The sequence below is a fragment of the Uloborus diversus genome, chromosome 3, assembly GCF_026930045.1.
Source record: "Uloborus diversus isolate 005 chromosome 3, Udiv.v.3.1, whole genome shotgun sequence".
NCBI classification, from domain to species: Eukaryota; Metazoa; Arthropoda; class Arachnida; order Araneae; family Uloboridae; genus Uloborus; species Uloborus diversus.
In genome coordinates this window covers 63746183-63770691 of record NC_072733.1, presented here as the reverse complement: position 1 = coordinate 63770691, position 24509 = coordinate 63746183, and the positions used below count along the sequence as shown (strand labels likewise).

The window sequence follows — 24509 nt, the reverse complement described above, 5'->3', positions numbered from 1 at the left end:
ATTTTTACAGTATTATGCATTCTTACAGATGGTTTCAGGTATTAAATATAATTTCCACCGACTATATCAGATTAGTGGAAACCTTAATTGAAATCTGAAATATTGCTACACATGCTTGTTGAAACAAAGGTTATTATGAACTTAAAAAAAAAAAAAAAAAAAAAAAAAAAACACACACACACACATAAGGAAGGTTATGCATACAACACAAGGCACATTTGGTTTAAACTTATTTAATATAGGCTTTCAGTTTGCTTATGATGATTTGAATGGAAAAAAATAAATGGATGAATGAAAAAAAAAAAAAAAAAAATCTTACAACAGAGATGTCTTAAACTTACTCAATAACTACACATTAATCAGTATATCACTATGTATATATTATATTCTTTAATACTTTGATTATTTCTACAGTTGAGAGTAAAAATCTATAAAAGCTAAAATGCAATATACAAAGTGTATTATTAATCCTTCAGGTTTTAGTTTCATACATTTCAGTGCATTCATATATAAAAGATCAATAATCTGAATTAACAATTTAAACTTTGATATAAGAGGTTTTAATGGAAGTAAAGAATAAAATATAGATTTGAAAGAAACATATTTGATAATTAATTAAAATATCTCAGGCTAATACTTTTTTGTTGCAATTTAAGAAAATTTTCTGAATTATATTGTTATTGAAAATAAAAGGTATTAAACGTAACATAAAAGCAAAATTCATGCATGAATATGGAAAGTTGATTAGGAAAAAAAAAAGCTAACTTTTTTTTTTTTTTTTTTTTTTTTTTTGGGCCATTAGTTCACAATATGTGTATATGTAATAAAATTATTCTTTTCTTTCCTTTCATTTTCGTAGAATCTTGAAAGAAAATCTAATCACATTATTGCCTTTCATGTCTACCAATATACATTTTAAGAAAAACTTGGCAACATGATGAAAACATGCAATGCATATATAAATGTATCATGTATATAAAATTGGTGACAATAGTTTTAAATATTTGATGAATATTTTAGGTCTACAAAGTAACAACAATAAGGAATGAAAAAATGACATGCTAATAAATTTTTTTGCACATTGTGCAAAATTACAAGTATAAGGAAATTTTTTTAATGAACTAAAAAATTCATACAAATACAATATAACTTTGATTTAACGATACCAGATTTAAAAATTTTCAATTTAATGACACATTTTACTGCATTGAATGCCTATGCTCTAAGATTAAACAACATTATTGATTTACAAACAACTTTTTTTAGTCCCTAGACAAACATTAATTGGGATTAAACTGTATCCAATTTAATTGATCAACAAATATTTAGTAATGAGTCTGCTAAAGATTTTTACTAGAATATGAACAAAAGAGAACGGAAGTACAAACATTTGGCATATCTGTATGGCCACAGGTTTTTAATATTTATGTTCTGCATGAAAGCAAAATGGATATGCACACTAATTTCAGAGACATATACAAAATTTATAAATTAAGGTAGCAATGAAAAAAACCAAATATTTTTATAAATCTCATACAATTTTATTAACTATCAATGAATTTGAAAATGTTTTTCAAACGCACATTTAAGATTTTTTTTTTTTTTAACACTCAAAATTTGAGAATATTGAAGTTAATATTTTACATATTCAAAATTTAATGCTACAACTTTTTATTTAACAATATTGTACACTAAGTTTTCTGAATAAAAGGCATTGCATTAAAAATGTAACTAAAAACTATCATTAAAACTTTATTTGAAATATCTAAAGATGGCTGCATTGAAAAGGGTAATTTTCCCAAACATTTATATACAGAACAATTTTTAAAACCAACTTGGAGATATGAGCTACAATTTTTTTGTTATTTATTTTTGCATAATTTTTAGGTTAAATTTATCTGAATAGAATAATGAAGAAGATAAAAGTGTACAATTCAAAGCTATTGAAAATTAGTTTTGTATCATGCTAATAGCTTACTTATTAAAAAAGGAAGTAAAAAATGTTAGAAAACATATGTACAAATGTATAAAAATCTGGTATTCTGCTTAGAATTACATTTTAAAAAGAGAGAAAAAGAATTCATCTTTAGATGACATGGGTATTTTTAAACCCACATTACAAATTGCAATATAAAAAGCTAAATGCTCAATTCCTAAAAACTTTTATTACAGTGATAAAGTAAATCCTTTGTACATTGCAGTTTAAAAAATAAGCTGTACTTTTATTTAACAACAGTTCAAGAAATGGCAAAAAGGCTTTCCTATAGCAGTATTACATTTTTCAGCAAATGGTTTCATACATCTATTGCAGCATTTTCTTTTTTCTTATCATATTCATCAATGTACCATTGTTGATTCAGATATATAAATTTGAGCATGAGCTTATAGATTGTATTTCTAGCTTTAATTTCTACATACATAGCTAAGAAAAACGCTAGAAAAAATAATGCACCACAGATAAGAGTAATAATTTCAGATTGAGTCAATTCTAAATGCGTAATTTCTGCTTTAGTTCCTCTGTGTTGTTTAAAGCACATCACTGTGACGACTGCACATCCAATCATGATTAAAACGGATATAAGAAAAACAGTATGCAATATTTTATCTTGCCAAGAGCAATGAGGAAACTGCCACTGCCCAACCTGTAAGCAACCAAAAAAAAAAAAAAAAAAAAGACATCAAACACATTTTTAAATGCTCATAAAATGATCACAGATGTGTTTCAGAATGACATTTTGTACATTAACATATAGATGAAATCTTAGTGCAAAAGGAGCTCATAACTTTATTAGGACTTGACCGATGCATCAGCGCTGATGGTTCAAAATTTTAGCCAACAGCATTGGCGGGCGATGCTAACTTGGAGAAAAACTCGGCCCATCGGCCTTGCAAAACATCTAAATGCTGATTTTTTCGAAAAACAAAGGGAAAAATCTAGCTTTTATTTATCTATTTTTTTACGACATAATTAAAAGTAAGTGCAGCATAGGGCCTCAAATAGGGCAGGAACAAGGCTAACACCAGTTGAGGCCTAAAAAAGAAGAATAGTTTTTTCACTGAAATCCTTATTTATACTTTTATAGCTCTTCCCCTTAAAAAATGGTTGCATGCTGCAATTTAACTTTCACGGTAGCTTTTTAAAATTTTTTTAGGAATGAAAAACTACATTTCCTTAAATATTATGTTCAACTCTCCCCACACTATATATTAGAATGAACTAATCAAGAAAATCATTTCACCACAGCTGTTAAGGTGAGCGACTAAGAAAGAAATTTAGTTCAATGAATTTTAATATTATTGAATGCTGAAAAAATGTTCAAAAATTTACATAAATGCTTTTATTCTTTCAAGCCAATTATATCTTTCAAATAACTCCAATTTTCCAAAAAATTATCGACTAATAATGATGTTGAACAATATGTATCATACTCAGTAGGAATATTCACGTTCAGTTTACTGCTAAAAAAGCTCTGCACTTGACGCAACCGCTGTTGCGTTATAGTGTGTATATGGAACTGGTTTTAGTGCTGTAATGAATATCAGTTATAGACATATTAATAACTGAAAGTTTTCTTTAATACTTAGATATATTACTACTACTAGTATTTAATATCCAGTTTGTCTTTAAAACACAATTGCAAACTATCTTTGAAAGTGTTAAGGGAAGGGATAGGAGTTAGGCACGCTTCTGTGGTGATTTTCTAATAATAAAATTCCAAAGACAGGTGGGGGGTAAGGGACTCTTCGACAGAAATAAAAAAAACAAAAAAAAAAACTGAGGCCATGCAAAGAAGTTTAAGAAAACCTTCAGTGCTGTTGGGAGCGGGAAAGGTTCAGGAGTTCCCTCCTCTGAAATAAAAGCCTTTAAAATACGATTATAGGCCCCCCAGCTTTGATAGCTAAAGCAGATGGGGTGGGATTCAGGTAATCGTATGAAGCAATTTTCGGAAATTGAAGTTCTAAAACGCAGTTTTAGAGAATGTTTGAGGATATTAGTACTGTTCGCCCCCCACAGGAACTTTTCCAAATAAAAGTTTTAAAAATGCGATAGTAAACTGTTTTGGCAACATTAAAGAAAGAGATTGAGTTCAATAACCCTCCCCCCCGTAGCAATATTTCAAAATGGAATACTCAAATGGAGTATATAAAGATGTGTGTGTGGTGGGGGCTCTAGGTTAGTATTGTTTTTAAAACAACTCTTAAAATAATTAATAATATATTTGATATAGAATTGTGTCAATCTTTAAAAAGGTGCATCGGCCATCAGCAATTTGAAACGAAAAACAATCGGCCGTTGGCCAAAAGTTGCCATCAGTCGAGCCTTATACTTTATACAGATGTGATGTTATGCGCAAGAAGCTCAGTGGCTAAGTGTGGGGGTTCTCAAACTGGGTGCCATAGGAGGAGGTGAGGGATGTAAATAAGTGTTCATGCTATCAATATATCTTACATGGGTTTGCCAAATAAGGTTATACAGACGAATAAGGCCATCGCCTCATTTTTTGATGCAGCATTGTAAAAAATCTCTAGATCGTGAATTCATCGTTATCAAAAAGTCTAACTGATGATAAAGCATTATCATTAATAACCAGGCAAGAAAATAGTGATGTAAAAACTACTTGATCTTATTTTGCTTTAAGTTTTGCTTTTACATGGTTCACTGTAGGTTACTTGTATAAAAAAAGTTCTTTATTGTTCTTGTAGCCTAATTTATGTAGTTTAGGAATTCACAAAGATAAATGTCGCTGTGTGAAGTCATTTTTTCCTGCGATTTGATAACCTAGAAAAGTAGATTGTCGGCCGTTAAGGTGGTGCTTAGCTTTCTTAGCACTCCAGTGTCCTTATAATATGACACCAGAGTATCGGCTGGAGGATATGATCATGTGCATATACAGTAAAACCTGTAAAGTTGAACACCCTTGTAAGTTGACTGCTTTTTTCAGGCACGGAATTAGCCCTTATCATATAAATAAACCTCTGTAAGTTGACCACCTGTTTAAGTTGACAACTAAAGTACTGCACCGCAGGTGGTTAACTTATACAGGTTTCATTGTAACACCTAATGCACATATATGCACAAATTGTTCGCAATAAAAAAAAAGCAGAAAATAAAGAATTATCAGTTGCCCTGAATATGATGAACGATCTTTTTCCTTTCCATGGAAGTAAACATGGAATATTGGGGAATATTTTTGAGATTATCAAATGTGGTTGATGATATTTTGAGACTCTTTCAATTCCTTTTAGTTTGATAGTACTTTTTGTTGTTTTTATCTTCAATTCTGAGTGAAGCAATCACTCAGAGTTTTATTAGGGCCCATGCTCCTAATAAGGCCAAATCGCTTTTCTTAGCTAAAACTGCTGAAAAACATAATTGTAACTTAAATTTTCACTCAGTTTTATTTTTTTTCTTAGTTTTTATGAATCATCTGATGAATACACAAAAGCTGGAGCAATTCAATTATAAAGGAGCGATATATTTGGTTTTGATCCTTAGGTTAGCCTTATTTGGCACATTTAGGCACTTATCTCAAAAATTAAAGAGAGATAGGGTGCTGTGAGCAAATTCTGATTCTTCAAAGGGTGCCACAAGTCGGAAAAGTTTGAGCAACCCCTGGCTTAGTGGCAGCTCTTTGCGTTTCCATTTCATTCTTTCAGTGGATTGATAAAATGAATACCAAGTGTGCTTGGGAACTAGGGTTCAGTGTTAGGCTTATCGTCTAGTTTGCACCCCAGAGTCCTCGGTCACGAAAACTGAAATGGGCACAGTAGGCCTTGGCCCCCATTGGCTGTTGTGCCACCAAGTTCAGTTAAGACGTTATTTACAGGTAGCATTCTCTTAAGAACAGCCTTACCTCTAAGGCAGGGCGCACACCTAGAGGATATTTGTCTGAAACATGCCTGCGACGTTTGTCTTACCTGCTTCACGTCGGCGACAAAACAGTTTTCAGCGCACATTTGACAGACAACCAGCGGGGAACACGGTATCGAGCGCGCATGCGCAGTGCTACATTTGATAGACATCGGTAAACGATATTTATCCGCGTTCTCATTCCTAATGTAATGTAATATAAAATTTACTTTATTCAAATTAGATTAACTTCTCAACTCTTTCGGCACGTGTAAAGTTTCAGTTTTAGGTTGGCATCCTTTGATGCCCAATCATATGCAAATGAGGCAAGTATAAATAGTGAACGATTCCAATCGTTCTCTCTCTCTCTTTTTTTGTGTTCGTCAGCCTCTTGTGAGTTAGGTCCGATAGGTGTTGGGGAGTTGCGAACTCCACCTCCTCTTATGGCCAGGGTTTATTCTTATGAATTTATTTTTGTTAGTTTATTTATTTTAATTACTATGGACCAATAAATTTTCGGTAAGATTTTAACAAGTTTCCAATGTTCATTTCTTCACATTAACATTTGATTCTGCACCTTCCACTGTGTGGTATTATCTCTGCTTGTATAAGCATGTAACATTGTTGACTGACTTACGAAATTTAGCCCTTCGGCTGTTCGTTTAAACATCGTAAGTTATCATAAGGGTTATGGGCCCAGCCCTACCCAATTGTATCATAATAATTACGTGTTCAGTATCATGAGTAATATAAATGTATTAAGATGTTTTCGAATTGTCAGCAGAGTAGAGTATTAGACTTCGTGTTTTTGTGATGAAATGGAATGTTGTAACTGACTTGTCTTTTTGCTGAATCGGTAGATGACAAGTGTTTGGAAATCTTTTCAATTTGTTTTCCCCGCATCGGCGTTGAATGAAAACTGTGAAAATAGAAGCTTTTCTTTTACTTTTTGGAAATTTGTATCGAATCTTTAAGCCATGTGTAGTGTAAACTTTTCTCAGACGTTTCGTTTGCATTTTATGGGGGGATATAGTTGGTTTGGTGTTAGGCAGAATAGTGGCTGCTAAATTCAGCGGAAGACATGGACTTGTTCCAGGGGGGAAGCTGTAACAGTTGCACTATTTAGGTTTTTTTTTCGGGGATATTTTGAGATTTTGTTGGTTGTTTTTTTTTGAAATTAGGTTTTTTTTATTTTTGGCGTTTTTCGTGTTCTTATCAATCATGGCATCCCAGAGTGTTCCTATCGAAAAATTAAGGTCTGACAACTATGTGAGTTGGTTATCGGATATCAAATTTGTCCTAATGGAACGAGGTCTGTGGAAGATTGTAAATGGCATTGAAAAAGAACCTTTTTCTAATGATGAAAAAAAGGCTACTGAGCAAGAGATTCGTAATTTTCAAAATCGACAAGATGTGGCCCTATCAATAATTTATTTAAATTTGGAGAAAAATTTCAAAAAGATAATCGAAAATCAGGTCAACGCGGCTGATGCCTGGAAGGCTTTGAAAGATCACTTCTTTCCTGACAATCGTTGTCAGCATATGACATTGTTTTCAGAGTTATCCCAATGTCGTATAAAAGAGGAAGAGTCGATAAATCTTTTCGCTGCCCGTACTCGGCAAATTTTCGAAAGAATTAAGGCTATAGACGCGAATTACTCTGAAAATTATTTGATTTTTCAAATTTTGCGCCATTTGCCCTGAGAATTTGACAATATTTGTCAAGTTATTCTTAGAACTACTGCACAGGAATTCACATTTAATAAAGTAGTCAGCGAACTTATTGCCGAGGAATCGCGAATTCGACTAAAAGATGAGGATGATAAAATTATCGGCAGGGCTAACTTTGTAAAGAAACCGGGTAATTTTGACAAGAAAGGAGTAAAAGGGAAACTAATTTGTTTTAACTGTAATAAACCCGGTCATAAAAGGAATGTGTGTCAAAATAAGAGGGTTGACAAGGACCTCGAACAACGAAACAGAAAGTCAAGATTACCAATCTGGAATAAGAGGAAGGCGAACAAGAAAACTGCAAGGTGCAGTTCCCCATCAGTGGAAAAGGAAGCATGTAAGTACCAGAACTTTTTCATTTCCGAAGTACATCTAAATGAAGTATCAGAAGACCCTGATGAATTTATTTTCGACACTGGTTCCACCCATCATTTCGTCAACATTCGTAGTGCGTTTGAGGACTTTAAACCATTGCAAAACAAAGAAATGGCTGTAGCCGTTAGAAATGAAACTTTCCCCATTTTGGGGATGGGAACTGTGAAATTAAAGTTTGATGATACTATCATTGTTTTAAAAGATGTAATGTACTCTCCTAATCTACATCAAAATTTGTTATCGGGTACTAAATTCGACAAGGGGGGTGCTAAGTTTGAAGTAGGAAACGGCTCCGTGGCGATATCTGGTCGAAATGGATTTATATTTAGAGCAATTTTAAGAAATGGCATTTATTTTGTAAAACCTCAAATTTTGTATAATAAATCGTATTAAGAAAGTATAAAACCAAATAAAAGTAATGATCATTTCGAAAATGAGAAAATTGAATGCTCTAATGTAGAAAAATTAGAATTGTGGCATAGAAGGCTGGCACATATTAACACCGACAGTATCAGAAAGAGCGGTGAATTTGAGTGTGTCCATGGCCTGCCTAAATTCAAAAATGTAAAAATAGATTGTGAAAATTGTAAAATTGGTAAATTTAAACGTGTTTCCTTTAAACCAATAGGTAAAATACGGTCCAAGTGTCCCCTTGAATTACTTCATGCTGATGTGTGGGGTCCATGTAATATTAAGGGAAATAAGGGGGAACGTTTTTATTTATCAATTATTGATGATTTTTCACGTAAATCTGCTTTGTATCCAATTAGTGAAAAGAGCAAAGTACCAGAAATTTTCATAAGGCACATAAAGCGTGCTGAAAGATTTTTAAATCTTAAAGTAAAAGCTGTTAGAACTGACAACGGGGGAGAATTCGTAAATAAAGTTTTTGACAATTATTGTTTGGATAACGGTATAAAACATGAGTTAACCAATATTTTCAGTCCAGAGATGAACGGTTTGGCCGAAGTGTACAATCGCTCAGCCGCTAATGCTGCAACAGTATTATTGGAAGAAAGCGGGCTAAGTAAAAGATTTTGGCCGGATGCTATGCTTTATTTCAATTATACTTGGAATAGGATTTGTCACTCAGGACAAACTAAAACACCTTTTGAGTTATATGGTGGACGTAAGCCAAGTGCTAGGCACGTCAAACCTTTCGGTGTTTTGTGTTATCTTGGAACACCCCGTCAGCAAAGACATAAACTTGATGTTAAAGCCAAAAAAGGTATATTTTTGGGCTATGCATTTAACACTAAGGGTTTTCGTATCTGGATTCCCGAAAGCAGAAAAATTTTTGAAAGTATAAATGTAAATTTTAATGAAAATGTTTATTACAAAGAAGCTTTTAAAAATATATCAGAGAGTGACTCTAGTGGAGCTGTGCTGGGTCCCTGTATCAAATGGTCAAATATTCAATCAGATTCTGAAAATTCAGAAAATGAATCGAATTCCGAATCGGATAACGGAAGTGAAAGCCCGAGTACGCCGTCTAAATTCTTATCTTCTGATGAGAGTGAAAGCGAGACGAGCGGGGATGAATCAGATTCGAATTCTGACTTGAGTGAAAATGGGGAAAACCCACCATGCGCACAGCTGCGTGAAACAGAATGGGTGAGGAAAGCAATCCCAAGGTCAAATAAATCTCGTACTGATATTTATTTTTATGAGAAACATTCTTCTAAACGATTACGTTCTTTAAATGATGTTGAAAAATATTGTTCTAAAAATGCTATTTTGTTTAAGCCACATTTATTTGATTTTAATGGTAAAAATTTATATCAAGGTGAAATTTCTGATCAAACTGTTCATTTAAATATATGTAACTTATGACTAGATGATGAAATTGTAATTCCTAAGAATTACAAACAGGTTCTTAAATCTAAGCAAAAGGACCAGTGGTTAGATTCAATGAGGGATGAATTAGAGGTTATGCATTCTAGAAAAGTGTGGGATTTAACACCTTTGCCTGCAAATGAAAAACCAATCGGATCAAGATGGGTTTTCAATGTTAAAAGAGATGAATCAGGAAAAATTGTTAGGTATCGTGGGAGACTTGTTGCTCAGGGATATGCACAATCCCCTGAATCGTACGATCAGACTTTTAGTCCGACGATTCATTTTTCATTGGTTCGATTTTTCTTTTCCTTGAAAATATCAGAAGGTTGGTTCGATTTGCAGTGCGATGTAAAAAATGCTTATTTATATGCACCTCTAAAAGAATGCATCTTTATGAGACAACCACCGGGTTTTGTAATAGAAGGGAAAGAAAATCTAGTTTGTAAGCTTAATAAAGCAATTTACGGTTTGCACCAGAGTGGCCGTATGTGGTTTTTTGAGATAAACATTTTATTGAAAATTGGTTTTCAGAAATTTGAAGAATGTAATTGTGTTTATATTTATAATTCATGTGTCATTTTATTGTTATATGTTGACGATATTGTTTTGCTCGCACGGAAAGAAAAGAATTTAAATCATGTTTTAAATTTACTTAGGAAAAATTTTGACTTAAAAGTTCTCGGAAAAACGAAAAAACTGTTAGGTGTTGAATTTGAAAGAACTGAAAATGGTTTGAATTTGTTTCAAACGAAATATATCATTGAAGTTTTTGAAAAGTTCAAACATTTTAATTTTCCGGTTTCATCATTGCCGATTTGTAAAGGTACTGTTTTTTCGAAATCGAATTATCCTAATACAGAAAATGAAAAATTTGAAATGTCAAAGATTCCTTATCGTAATTTGTTGGGTTGTCTTTCTTTCATTGCGAGCAGAACGAGACCGGACATTTGTTATGCGGTCAATATCTTCAGTCAATTTCAAAGCAATCCTGGTGTCATTCATTGGAACGGTCTTTTAAAACTTCTGGGTTATGTTTTTCAAACAAAAGATTTAAAACTTAAATTAAATTGTAATAGAACCCAATTAATAGCTTTTTCTGACGCCGATTATGCAGCTAATCGAGATGATTGAACTTCACTCGGGGGGCAGTTAATTTTGTTGGATAATGCGCCGATTGAATGGCGAACCTTCAAGGAATGTTGTATTAGCCTTTCCACTATGGAAAGTGAGTTTGTGGCCCTTTGTGAAGTGTCTAAAGAGCTTATGTGGTTTGACCGTGTATTAAACGAATGTTTACGCTGGGGAATTGTTAGAAAAAGTAAAATTAAATCTGTAATGTACGTTGATAATCAATCAGCCATTGACTTTGTTAAATCTCCGATTGAAAATCACCGTACAAAACATATTGATGTAAAATTATTTTTTGTTCGTGATTTGATTCAATGGGACATTTTTACCGTAAAACATGTAGGTAGTAAATCCAATAGGGCCGATATTTTTACGAAGCCGCAGACCCGTTTTGAACTGAATCGTTTTTGTGAACAAATATTTTGTCAATTTTTAATGGTATTAAATTGTTTAGTATAATAAATATAATGGGATATTAAAGTATAAATATTTTTGTAACAACTGAAATTCTTTTTCAAATTTCTCATTGGTTTAATCTTTGAGATGGAGGAATTTGATTCAATGATAAGAGTTTATCTTTAGAAACTAAGCGTTTTAAACAATTTTGTCATTGTGAAAAAAAAAAAAATTTTTTTTTCAAATCATTGTGCCCATCTTTTTCAAAGATACTGTTTCGAGTATTTTTGTCAATTACAGTTTGACAAGATAGTTTGCAGTGGAAATGTTAATCTTGGACTTACTACGAGTTCCTTGGACTGTGGATCATCTATAGGCAAGAAGGACTTTTTTGAGAAAGGACTTCAATCAAATAAGCGGTGATGCATTGAGCTGCATCTGCTGATGGATGATGTATTATGATGGATATATATCCATATTTGTTTATTGTTGAATTGTTAAATTTTTGTAAAAGATTAAGCCTGGCCCTTTGTGGATTTTTTTTGGGTTATTTTTGAATCTATTAAAATTGTATAAAAATTTAAAGTTTAATAACATTACTGAATGAGAAGGGGGGATATGATAGACATCAGTAAACGATATTTATCCGCGTTCTCATTCCTAATGTAATGTAATATAAAATGTACTTTATTCAAATTAGATTAACTTCTCAACTCTTTCGGCACGTGTAAAGTTTCAGTTTTAGGTTGGCATCCTTTGATGCCCAATCATATGCAAATGAGGCAAGTATAAATAGTGAACGATTCCAATCGTTCTCTCTCTCTCTTTTTTTGTGTTCGTCAGCCTCTTGTGAGTTAGGTCCGATAGGTGTTGGGGAGTTGCGAACTCCACCTCCTCTTATGGCCAGGGTTTATTCTTATGAATTTATTTTTGTTAGTTTATTTATTTTAGTTACTATGGACCAATAAATTTTTGGTAAGATTTTAACAAGTTTCCAATGTTCATTTCTTCACATTAACATTTGATTCTGCACCTTCCACTGTGTGGTATTATCTCTGCTGGTATAAGCATGTAACATTGTTGACTGACTTACGAAATTTAGCCCTTCGGCTGTTCGTTTAAACATTGTAAGTTATCAACATTAACCCGATGTCAACAAACATGGCGACGTTTCGCGGGTTGAGATAACGATTCATCTGATGATTAAGCTTTGTTTTTATTGTTACTTGCAGCCGAAGAAGAAATTAATATAAATTTCAGACTGAGTTTTTGTTTATTGATGTTTTCATTTTAAGTTTTTTAGTGTTAAGTACCTAAATTAAACTTAATCAAAACCGCTTGTAATATCCTATGAATTTTCAAGAACTAATCAATTGTGTGTGGAATGTGGGTCAAAGTGAAATAGTTGAGAAAACTTTCAAGATGAACAAATTGGAAATTTGTCCTGAAAATGGCGATACATAAAGAACGAACAATAAATTTTACAATAAAACTTGCACGGAAACATATTTTTTTATTATTTTTGGCAGTAAATTTGTACCTCCAAAAAAAAAAGGTGGAAAATGTAATTTTTTTTCTGATGGACAAAGCGAAAAATTTAATATTTTTCTCAGGAAACGTTTTTTTTTATTTGATTATTAAAGATATCTTTTATTAAACAAATATGGACATAAAAGAATGCATCAATAAATGAAAAGAAAATGAAACAGATGAATAAATAAATGAGTGAATAAAATAGTGAATGAATGAATAAATAAGGGAATTATTAAATAAAGGAATGTAAATGAAATAATAAATACGCAAGTCGCATGCACTTGACCAACTGTACGACGTATTTAAAGTACAAATTAACTTAATATTAAACAAATAAATTCGGCACCGAATATTAAATATTTGAAATGTATTTGATAACAAGAACTTTATCATTTGATAATAATAATAAAAATGTTTGACTTACAAACAGTATACATTACAACAATACATTACAATTTGGGTATCAAATTTCGAAAATTGCTTTTACTTTAATGAATTTTCAACACTATCAAGCAACTCATTAAAAGATATGGAGGTGCTAAAACGTTTAATGTTAAAAACATTTAGGACAGTGTTTTTAAGTGACATTAACATTTAATAGTTATCCATGTAAAACCATATCAGTTATCTATTTAAAAAATATTATTATTCAATAATACAAGGATTTTAGTGGAAAAAAATTACACAACACTTCTATCATATCATCACAATTTTTTTTTCTAAAAAATTGAACTCGGTGCATTCTCATTTAGCACGTTTTGACCAATTTCTTCCAGCGCCTCAGACTTTTTTCAACAACTGAACTAAGTTTCAACTTTGAATGTTCATAGTTTAGTAGTTAAATTGAATACCTCTTAAAATAATTCATTTCATTACAGAAATCATTGAACTTACTCATTTTTAAGTGAACTACAACGTGCAAAATGGTTCCAAAAGGCGTCAAATGCATACATTTCTGTATAAATTTTACATTATCACATACCTCATGTAAAGCTTAGAATAAATATATCATAAATCCAAAAGTAATGCAAAAACATTAACAATATTATCATAGTTCTTAGTTTTTGAAATGTAATTTTCCAGTAGAATTAGCTTTCTTCCGACATTATTCCACGCTATCTCCATTTATATTTTGTTCGAACAATCCAACGATAGGTAATCAAATAATTTTTCTTTTTGTTTTCAACATTTTTGATAAAAGAGATACTAAATTAAGTGCTTTCTAGCAACACAACACTCATCTTGCTGTTTTGTCGTTTACAACGCGGAAGCGACCCCCCAGAAACAAATATCCCTCCTGCTACACTTCGAGGGAAGAGGGTAAGACGGAGACAAATGTCGTACCACCGCCCTGTCGCTTAGGTGTGCGCGCTCACTGCAGAATGAACTGGTTTTTCGGACCGATTGTCTGAAACCTGTCTGCGAGATGTTCGTGTCTGTTAGATGTGCGCCGCGCCTAAGGGAGAGACTTACAAGGTAGTTACACATTAAGAGTTTTTAAAATCCACGACTTCTCGACATTCTCTATTACTTCCCCTACTTGTAACTCTCCAGAACTTCCAGGATGCAATGCTTTCAGAAAAAACATTTTTCTCAAGAAATGTCAAAATTAGTGAAACTAAAATTACAACCAACTTTGCGATGATTCATAAACTTTCAATTACAGCAAAATTTAACAAGGGGAGCTGTTATTTAAAAAAGTTAATGCAGCATGATTTGATTTTTATATTCTATTGTCATCCTAAACATCTTTAACTAACTGTTTAGAATTTTATTTTCAAAACTCTTCATAAATATAAGATAAACACTGGTAAAAAATTACTGATAATTTTTACAAGTGGTATTACAGTGCAGCGGAAAAGTTTAAGCACAATGCAAATTTTCAAAAACTATTCAAAGGAATGCTTTGAAATTTCCACTGTAGGTGGCTAGTATGATCCTAAATATGTGTCTAAAATTTTGAAAAATATAACCGTAACAAATATCAGAAAGTAAAAATGATTTTTTGACTGTCACAAAAGTTTATGCAAATTAGATTTTATTAGGGATGCACCGGATATATGTAGAAAACCGGATCTTTTGCATAACATAAAAAAAAGTAAATTTTGTAACTTTTACGGCTGCATAATTTGATAATCATGTATATTCTAGAATTTAAAATCCATGACTAATTGTTTATTTTCAAGATTTTTGAGCATTTTTGGCAGAAAATTTTAGTTTCCCACCATTAATTTCAACCATAGTTAAAATCCATGACTTTCCTGCCCTAAAATAATGGCGTTAGCAAAATTATGGCATTTTTATTTATAAATGAGATCCTATTAAAAAGAGGGGATACAAGGAATTTTTCTTAAAAACTTGGATTTACTTGGGAGAAATTTGGATTTTCGAAACAAGGGTAAAATATATCACAGGGACAAGTGTGGAAAAATCTGAACTGGCTGATCTGAATCAAGGTACATTCAAGATCAAGATTATTATATAGTCACCTCAGAGCAACAGTAAGATATCTAATTCCAGGAATAACATTGAAGAAGTCCAGGAATAACAGTAAGATATCCTACTGTTGCTTTGAGGTGATGATATTAAAGATTAGAATCACTGCATATGATAGTAAAATGTTGAAAGAGAACAAATACGGAAAAGTTTGCTCACCTTAAATTTCTTGTGCCAATGAAACTGATATTTACAAAGTTCACAAGTAGGAGGCTTTCGAGATCTCTTGTTACATATTTCAAGCCATTTCTACAATAAATAAGTAAATTACATAAATACATATTTTGAAAATTTATCACAATTAATATTTTACGATAAATATTTTTAAATCCGTAACAACTAAAATATTTTGCACTAAAATTGCAGCAACAGAAACTGACATATTAACTCTGTTTCCTAAGCGACTTGAACTTGACCAGAAAATTTGAATTTTTTAAACATTAAGCTTTGGTTTCAAATATAAGTTTCTTTTCAACCCAAAGAGCCCCCTTCAACTTAATAACAGTCAATTTGCTTTAAAAGTTTCAGTAAGCAGTGAATAGTCAATTACACAATACTATTGAGATACAAAGAGTGACACTGATAACCATTGGAAGCACTGTGGCTTAGTTTGAAGTCACCTTTTTAAAATTAATTATTTCCGTCAACTGACACAGTCGTTTCCACAATTAGTTGAAAAAAAAAAAGAAAAAATTGGTGGCCTTAACTGAAGCCGCAGTGCCTCAGAAGGAAAATCTATGCTTTCAACAAAAAATACACAGCATAGTAAACTCCCGATTATCCGCAGAATTGGGTTGCACAAGAGCCGCCCGCAGATAGTAAAAATTGTGGTTAAACTGCAAAAAGACTAAAATGAGGGACAAATAAAGGTAAAAATTGTCCTTCCTCTTGGCTGTATTGATGCATAATACTTTCTACAAGCAATGAAAATATATACAGTAGACTGAAAATGATTCGTACAGAACTTAACATCAATATAGAACAAGTGTATTGTGAGGCTCTGAGAAGTTGAGCTCCCACTCTGACAATGTTTACCTCTGTTTCGGAAAATAGGAAAGGGTAATTGGCGCTAAATTGAGCTGAGAAACTTTCTTAGCAGTTCTTCAAAAAATATTCCAACTAAAATCCGAGCCAATAACACGTCTAATTTTCACTTAACTCCCCTAAAACAGGTAAACATTGTCAAAGTACACTAGGCTCTACTAACCAGAGCTGCACTATATGTACGATGAAGAAATCACAATAAATAAACAAATAAAACAAAAACAACTGAGCTTAAACTTGCAATTTTACCAAAAAAAAAAAATAGTTATTGATATTTGTTTTTGTTGCAAAAATACATGTTCCTGATTGTTAGTTGACTAGCGGATAATCGGGAGATTACTGTAGCTTGAAAAATTTCTTGGAGTTTTAAGAAGCAGTGAAATATTTAAAAAACCATTCACCAATTCCTCGGCACTTTCAACTGAAGTTTTTGGATACATATTATCAGGTGCCAGCGCATTAGTTGCTTGAATTTTTTCAAATTAAATAAAACCTCCTCCCTGGAAAATACAAACTCCTGAAGCTATATTATAACTTGCATCTTGCTAGTGTCAACTGTTGCCGATAGTTAGCATTAAAAGAAGTGGAATAAAAAATTAGAACATTTGCAATATCCCTAACGTTTTAAATTAAATATCCATGCTCATGACTTTTAAACTTCCTCAGAATTGGAGAAAGTAAAAAACCTCTTAGGATTCCTGTCAATGCTATGCGCTAGCTATGCTTCAGTTCACTTTTCTGAATCCCTACCAAATACTTAGAATTATTCCTTGTCTGACAATAATGGAGCACATCTGCATACTGACCAGTGTCCATAATTCAATGAAAAGTGTTTCTTATAATTTCGAGCTTCTTTCATCTCCCTGAAGAATCAAAGCAATCGTGTACAAGGGTTGACCTTTTAATATAACAGTATTGTGTATAACTTGATCTCATCCATGCAGAAGTCATAGAATACCTGTGGCAGCATCAGTTCTGGTGATAGTTTGAATGTAGCGGTCTACTGCTACCAGAATCTCAAAGAATTCTGAAGCGAGTGCCAGGAGGTGGTTTCATCATCTCAGGAATTAAGTCGAAGTACTTATGTTTAGGGAATAAGGCGAATGGTCCCTTCGTGACCAAAATCAGCGATCTTGTCAAAGCACTTCTCGCTACACTTTGGTGGCGGATAGATGTTTTTATTTTGGAGGGGGCCCAAAATATAACCAAGATTAGCTAACTTTTTTTGACGTGGGGCAAGGACTTGATACTGTTACCCAGTGGCGCAACCAAAAAGTAGTTTTAGGGTGGCACTCTGAAAAAAATATCACTTCTGATGGGGGGAGGAGGGCAAGGGTTCTCCTCCCAGAAATTTTTTGAAATTTTAGTCCTGAGAATGCAGTTTTCAAGTCCCCAAGTATTTATAACTGCAAGTGGATGAATTATTTCAACAACTTCAGTTATGTTGTAGAATACTTAATCATCTCTCGCATAAGCCATTTAAAAAAAATTCTTACCTTTCTTTAGCAGAAACCTCTATTGTAACCCAAAACTTGCGTAATTTCTACAGCATACAAACCCTTTTGATACTTCACCACTCCCCAATTTTTTCAGCAACATTTAGTTTTCAAGTCAATATTTTTATTAACTGGTGCGACAGAAATGAAAAAAAAAAATTTTAAATCATTAATTTGTTATTTTTTCTAAAGCTTCGCTTGTTACTTTGCATAAATTGGATTTCACATTTTTAAATGATGTGCAAAATTCTTGAAAACATTTGGCACAAATAAAAAAAAAACGAGCTGATGTGTGCCTCACATGACTTCCATTTACTCCATTTTAATGTCATTTTCCCATTATTGGCAATTTTAATGTGATTCAATAGTTTAATCTCTAAATATTAAAAACGATGGCCAAATTAAAACCAGATAAAAAAAATCGCCAAATTTTCCGCCAAGTCGGCGACAAAACTTGGCGACCAAAAGACTGGCGATATATCGCCAAGTGTCCGCCAAATTGTAACACCACTTAAGTTTGCATTGATATTAACAATGATTTCCCCCCAAAAAGGTGCAAAAGACCCCCTTAGGAACATCCGAAAGCAACCAAAAGGGGAGGTGCACAACTAGACCCCACTACGAGTCTATGTACCAAATTTCAACTTTCTAGGACATACCATTTTTGAGTTATGCGAGATACATACGCACATACGCACATACACACATACATACAGACGTCACGAGAAAAGTCGTTGTAATTACCTCGGTGATGGTCAAAATGGATATTTCGCGTGTCTATACATTCTTAGGCACTTTTCCTCATGTGGTCGAATCGAAAAAAAAACTCAACATTCATTTGGGGGTGAGCAAAATGGAAATTAAGGGCGATTTTTGAGTGAAAATTTTTTCGCGAATACAATACTTCCTTTTTTGTAAAAGGAAGTAAAAAACAGCATGTTTTTATTAAAATTCTGCATATTTTTTTTCCCATAGTTTAAATTCATATTTCTCAACAGATGAGATATGTTTCCTTACTTTGCAATCTTAATTTCCCCAACCTACAACTTGTTTTGTCATTGCTATATGATTAGAGCAAAAATATTAATTCATGTAGCAAGTTACAAGAGGTTGACTTGGGATGTCCCGCACATGACGCATGCAAGTAAATTAATTAAAAAAATGTATTTAATAAAAATATAACTGTCTCAGGAGTATCTTTGTATCAAATGTAAGGATTTAAAACTGTGATTACTTTTGTGCAATTAAAATATTGAGATTTATACCAAAATGTTGGCGAAAGTATTGTAAGTCATAATTCCCCTCGTAATTGTTACTGTCTTTCACTTTGGTTTCCGCTATCAATATTCTAAATCATTTTAAGACCAAACTCGAAATTTTTTTATGTTAACAGAATTGTTATCTAAAAAAAGCACATTTATTGTTAAAAAAGAATTGATATTTAAATCAAGTATTTTGTGAGCCCTTTGTTTTTTTCCCCCGAGTAAATATTTTGGGTCAATAAAATTAAATTTTTTTAAAAAAGGTTCACCCAATATTATGTTACTGAGAAACACCAAAATTGAAGAATGTCAACTCTCACTGGTGATTCTTCAGAATACAAACTAATAAAAACCCACAAATTTGTTCGTATTAGCGGTTATTCGTAACAATCATGAACGAGAGATACTGTGAAAAAACGAAGGAATGCTTACTTATATTTAAAATGTATTACTACTAATATGCACGTTGTAATCTATTAGTACATTCAAAAAAAAAAAAAAACTTATTTCTTATAAATGAATGTTTTTGGAAAATATTGAAAAAGGAAGGTGATAATTGACAATCGTAGAGTAGACTATGTAATCCACAATCGAAGACAAACTGTTTTATCTCCGAGAAAATTGAAATGTCCACATGTAAACAAATGTATGCTTTATTTTCTGTGCAAACATTTAATATTTTCTTCTCCATATACATTGGAACTTCTACTACCTAACAAAATTATAAATAATTTAAAAAAAAAAGAAAATTACGGTACTCAATCGCATATATTTTAAGTAAAGAGGTCAGAAATTTTTGTTCATCTTAGCCCATACTTTCAATTCAGTGTAAGTATTATACGTGAAATTTTTAATGATAGCAAACCAAACTTAACGAACAAAATGTTTGTTTTAGCAGTGATTTCGTATTAAACGTGATAGTATTAAGAGAATTCTACTGTACTTGATTTTCTACCAATGTCTTCGGTCAATATATAATTAAAATAAAATATTAATAAAGTAGGTATTGTGTAGCTTAAAATATCTGCAAACAATCAAAATAATTGAAATATTTTCAAGATGCAAAAGGATTGAAATCTGCTGCAATTTTCAGCAAAGCATGTGCTTCGTTGAACATGCAATGAGGAAAGCTTCCAAAACATTAATTTTTAGTGTTCACTCTAGAAAAAAAAAAGGGCAGGGTGCTGGCCTTTGAAAGGGGCAACTTTTTTAAAAAGGGCACTATTTCAACGCGGTGTCCCCCCCACCCAAGACCAATGATGCACCACTCTAAAAGTACTGAGTGCCCCCCCTACAAAAAAAAAAAAAAAGAGAAATAACACTTAAAACACCTTGCAAAAATTCAAACAGTCTAGTCTGCACCATGACCCCCCCCCCCCCTTGATTGCCGTCACCACTTACTTTATTATTAAATATGATTTCATCCAGAAAACGCATTTGTCTTCAAAATAGGGTTAGCTCCCCCCCCCCCCCACACACAAATGCCAACTAAGCTAAGCATATTTTCCACACTCCATAGGAACATTTAGCTAATGCTGAAACTTGGCTTTGGGTGTTTTTCAACACTTTTCAGGCCATAATTTTAACTACCTATAAGAGTAAAAAAAAATTCTAGGCATTTCAAAAGCCTTTGAATTTCAATTTAAGAAAAACAGTATTTAATTACTGATCTCCCCTTCCTAACAAAGAAACTGCCTAGTAATGTGCATTGTGCCATTAAGTATTTTAGTAGACATCAAAATTTTGATGAGTGTAAATTCTCTCCATTTTTAAATACATTACACTTCAAATAGAATAATTAACTTAAAATACTGTGTGCCAGTGCTTCAAAAATGCAGTGATAGCAAGTTGCAAAACTAAAAAGACTTTATTTTAGCTTTATTTCCTAGTCTTGGAGTTCAAATTCATAACACAAATGTGTTGGCAGATGTATGTGCTCCTAAATTCAATGCATAAGCAGCTTGGGCCAAGCTAAGATTTTTTATCTCAGACAATTTTTGTGAAAATTTAATATTTCAGCATTTTAATTGTGTGATTTTTTTAAAAATCAATTGTATAATATTTATAAAAGAAAAAGAAACAGTGCAAGATTATTTTTGTTAGAAAAAAGTACAAGTATGTCAAAAGTATGCTTTTTATTATGTCAATAAGTGTTTTAAATAATCTGTTATATGAATCACACACACATACAAAGATAATAAAAATACTTAGCAAAAAGGAAAGAATTGAATGAACTTTCAAACGGCTTTTTAGGGGGGCTGGGGGTTAAAAATCCAAGATATTTAAAAAATACCCTTGCATTTTAGCCCAGTAAGCTTTGTACTATGTTCTTCTTAGGAAACAATCAGAAAGTTAACTTTCCAGAAACAGATGTGAAAAGATTGCTACAGAATCACTAGCAATGCGCTAAAATTAGCTAAGCCTAATTTCCACGTGCAGACGAAGAACGGACACAAAGGGCTGAAATGTTAGGAAAATGTCCTATTCCCTCTCTCATTGTTGATTCTCAGAAGATCAAGGATGGGGAGGAATGAAACAAAGCTCTCTCCCTTCCCAGAAGACCCTACTCCTTCCCACAACCTTTCAAAAAACCACCCTTAGTAGAAGGGAAGAACATGCCTTTGTTTCCTATTGATAAGCCTGTTTGAATTCTGATAATCTCATCCCTTCTTTGCCTAGGTGTTTGCTTCCCCTTTTGTTTATGGGGCCGTTTTCAGGGTGAAATTCTGGGAACAAGGATAAGACATGGGCGTTTTTACAAATGATCGCTGGACAAATAAAACTGCCCCTATATCACGGCAGGTCGAAACGATGGTTGAGGCATCTTTTTAAAAACACAAGGTGCAATTTCTTATTTTTGGGAAGGGCGGTGCGCATTTCGCGATCTAAAAGAAGGGCAGGGCGCATTCTGCTGATATGGAAAAGGGCAGGGCGCTGCGCCCTTCAAAAACGGCCTAGCGGGAACACTATTAATTTTTACTAAATGAGTTTTAAATTGAAAAAATTTTATTCCCTGACATTGGTGGACTAGAAAAGGGTGCCATCTATTGAGAAGAAAGTGAAATTTTTTGATGCTTGACTGAAAAAAACCCCAAAAACAGGAGAAAACAGTAAAAAAAGAGAAATCAGGAGATAAAAGCAAAAAACAGGAGTCTCCCATTAAAAACAGTAGAGTTGGCAAGTATGCCCCAGAGTTTCCAGGTTAATGTCAATATTGCTAAAGTTATTCATCACTATGTTCTTATTTCAGAACAATGTCAGTGTTTCAATTATATGAGTTACTATAATGCTTGCACATAAATTTTTTAGCGAAATTTAAGTGCAGTCTAAACTCTAATATGGCATATTTGATGAAATCCCCCCCCACTGAATTGGGGGGGAAGACATATATGCAGGTGTAGCTTAAGTCCCAGAAAATATGATAAAGTTTTATAAACAAAAATTTACATATTTTACAATATTTTGTAAAAAGAACATAAATTTATTTATAACGAGCCTTACCATTAAACATCCACAGTGAATGTAGCGGAGAGTCCCAGTACAACGACATGGAGAAATTAATGGATCATCTGGTTTAGCTGCAGTGTGACATATTTTACACGTCGGTAAACTATTATCACCAAAGCTGCTAGCAATACTAAGCTGAGCCGCTGAAGCAGAGCCAGATATATCAGCTCCACTAAATGTATGACGAGCACTGGGAATAAACCAAGCATCATCTAAACCAAAATGAGCATTATTTTCTACAGAACCATTGTCACAAGGTTCTCCAGATTCACTTAGTGATTCAATATCAAAAACTTTAAAATTAACATTAGGATTTAAATTATAATTTTTGAGAGGCAAATTCTCATCAGATGTTCCACTATAAATATTTCTGTCTTCATTACATTCCTTGAAAGTTCCAGATGCACATGGCTCATTGTCTAAAGAATTAAGCACATCTTGTTGCATTTGCAAAGAATAACTACTTTTATTAGAAGGTAAAGGCATATCATTTGCAACTGAATGTGATATAGTTACATCTTGCTCAGAATCTTGCCTAGGGGAGATGTTTATTGTATCACAATTATTATGATCATCAATTGGATGAGGTAACAGCACTTGAGGTTTAAATAATGTTCGTTGCCAAGATTTGAGCAAACTATCTGTATGCCTGTCATCATGCATTTCTTTTTCAACTCCATTCTTGCTTAAAAAATATTCTGAAATTGATCTTTTCGACAAGAAGTTTTTGCCTTTTGATGCACTTCCATCATTTTCTGGAGGTTTCTGACAAATTTTTATACTCAAAAGTTTCTGGCCTTCTGGGGATGTATAATCAGAAGCAATGAATGAATATTTACATGCTTTGGACATATACAAAGATTTTTTATCATTTACAACCAAAGATTTCTCGACCAAATGTTGAGATTCTAGAGATGTATTGGCACAGTTTAAAGATGCTGCAGCAGCTTCATTATACGGCTTAGCTGCCTTCAAATTTGTGGCAGCAGAATCACAAGACAAGTGATCAGATGCACAATTTAATGACTGAACTAGAGCCATATTCTTTATAGCATTGTCAGTCAATCGATTTTGACTGGAAGGAATGCAGTTGAATTCATATAAAGCACACATAGTTGTAAAAATTGATTCACCTTAACTGTTGCATATTGCAATGTAAATTAACTTCAAAGTACCAAACTATAACTGCAGAACATCCTGTAAGCAAAAGAAAATGGGAAAATTATAAATGCATATTTGAACATAAAATTGATGCATATAATTAGAAAGAAAACAGTAAAATCATATCATAGCTGCTAACATCAAGATATTTCAAAAGGTTCAATTTTTGCTATTTTGAAATACTATCAAAAAAATTTACGCTGTAGCCATACTACATTTTAAAAAAAAAATGAACATCGATTCGTGAATACGGCAATGCTCGCACTTTTTGCATATTCTGTCATTTACTGCAATTATTTTGTCTTCATTTCACAATCAGACCATGTAAAATTATAGCAGAATGTGCAAGTATTTACTTTTTTAGCATCTGTTTAAGAGTTGGACAAAAATAGGGAAAATGTTGACGTTTTCAAGTGTTTTTTTTTCCCCCAAGAATTGTTTAAAGAAAATTTTGGCAAATTCATAAAGCTTCAGACTACGAATTCTGAATAGAATGGCTACAAAAGTCACAAAAAAAAAGGTAGCCGCTTTTAAAAAAATATATACACACAGCAGAAAAAAGTGAATAACCTATTTGCTATAAGTAATATTAAGAACAAATTACAAGATTATGATGAAGAACTTTACAAAAACTACAAACAAAACTTCACGGGATGAATTTTTTATATAAAGATAAGCATACAACAAAAG

General features: G+C 32.6%; 1 protein-coding gene across 2 annotated transcripts in view; it reads right to left on the bottom strand.

Moving 5' to 3' along the window:
- Window positions 1–250: 250 nt before the first annotated feature.
- The window catches only part of LOC129218555 (E3 ubiquitin-protein ligase MARCHF7-like), a 64546-nt gene continuing 40287 nt past the window's right edge, over window positions 251–24509 (bottom strand). For both annotated transcript variants that reach the window (XM_054852858.1, XM_054852859.1), the window contains exons 2-4: window positions 22653–23855; window positions 15509–15598; window positions 251–2642 (exon numbers count right to left, since the gene is read on the bottom strand). In XM_054852858.1, coding sequence (XP_054708833.1) covers window positions 2295–2642; window positions 15509–15598; window positions 22653–23771 — 1557 coding nt within the window. In that variant the 5' untranslated portion in view covers window positions 23772–23855 and the 3' untranslated portion in view covers window positions 251–2294. The remainder of the gene's footprint in view (window positions 2643–15508; window positions 15599–22652; window positions 23856–24509) is intronic.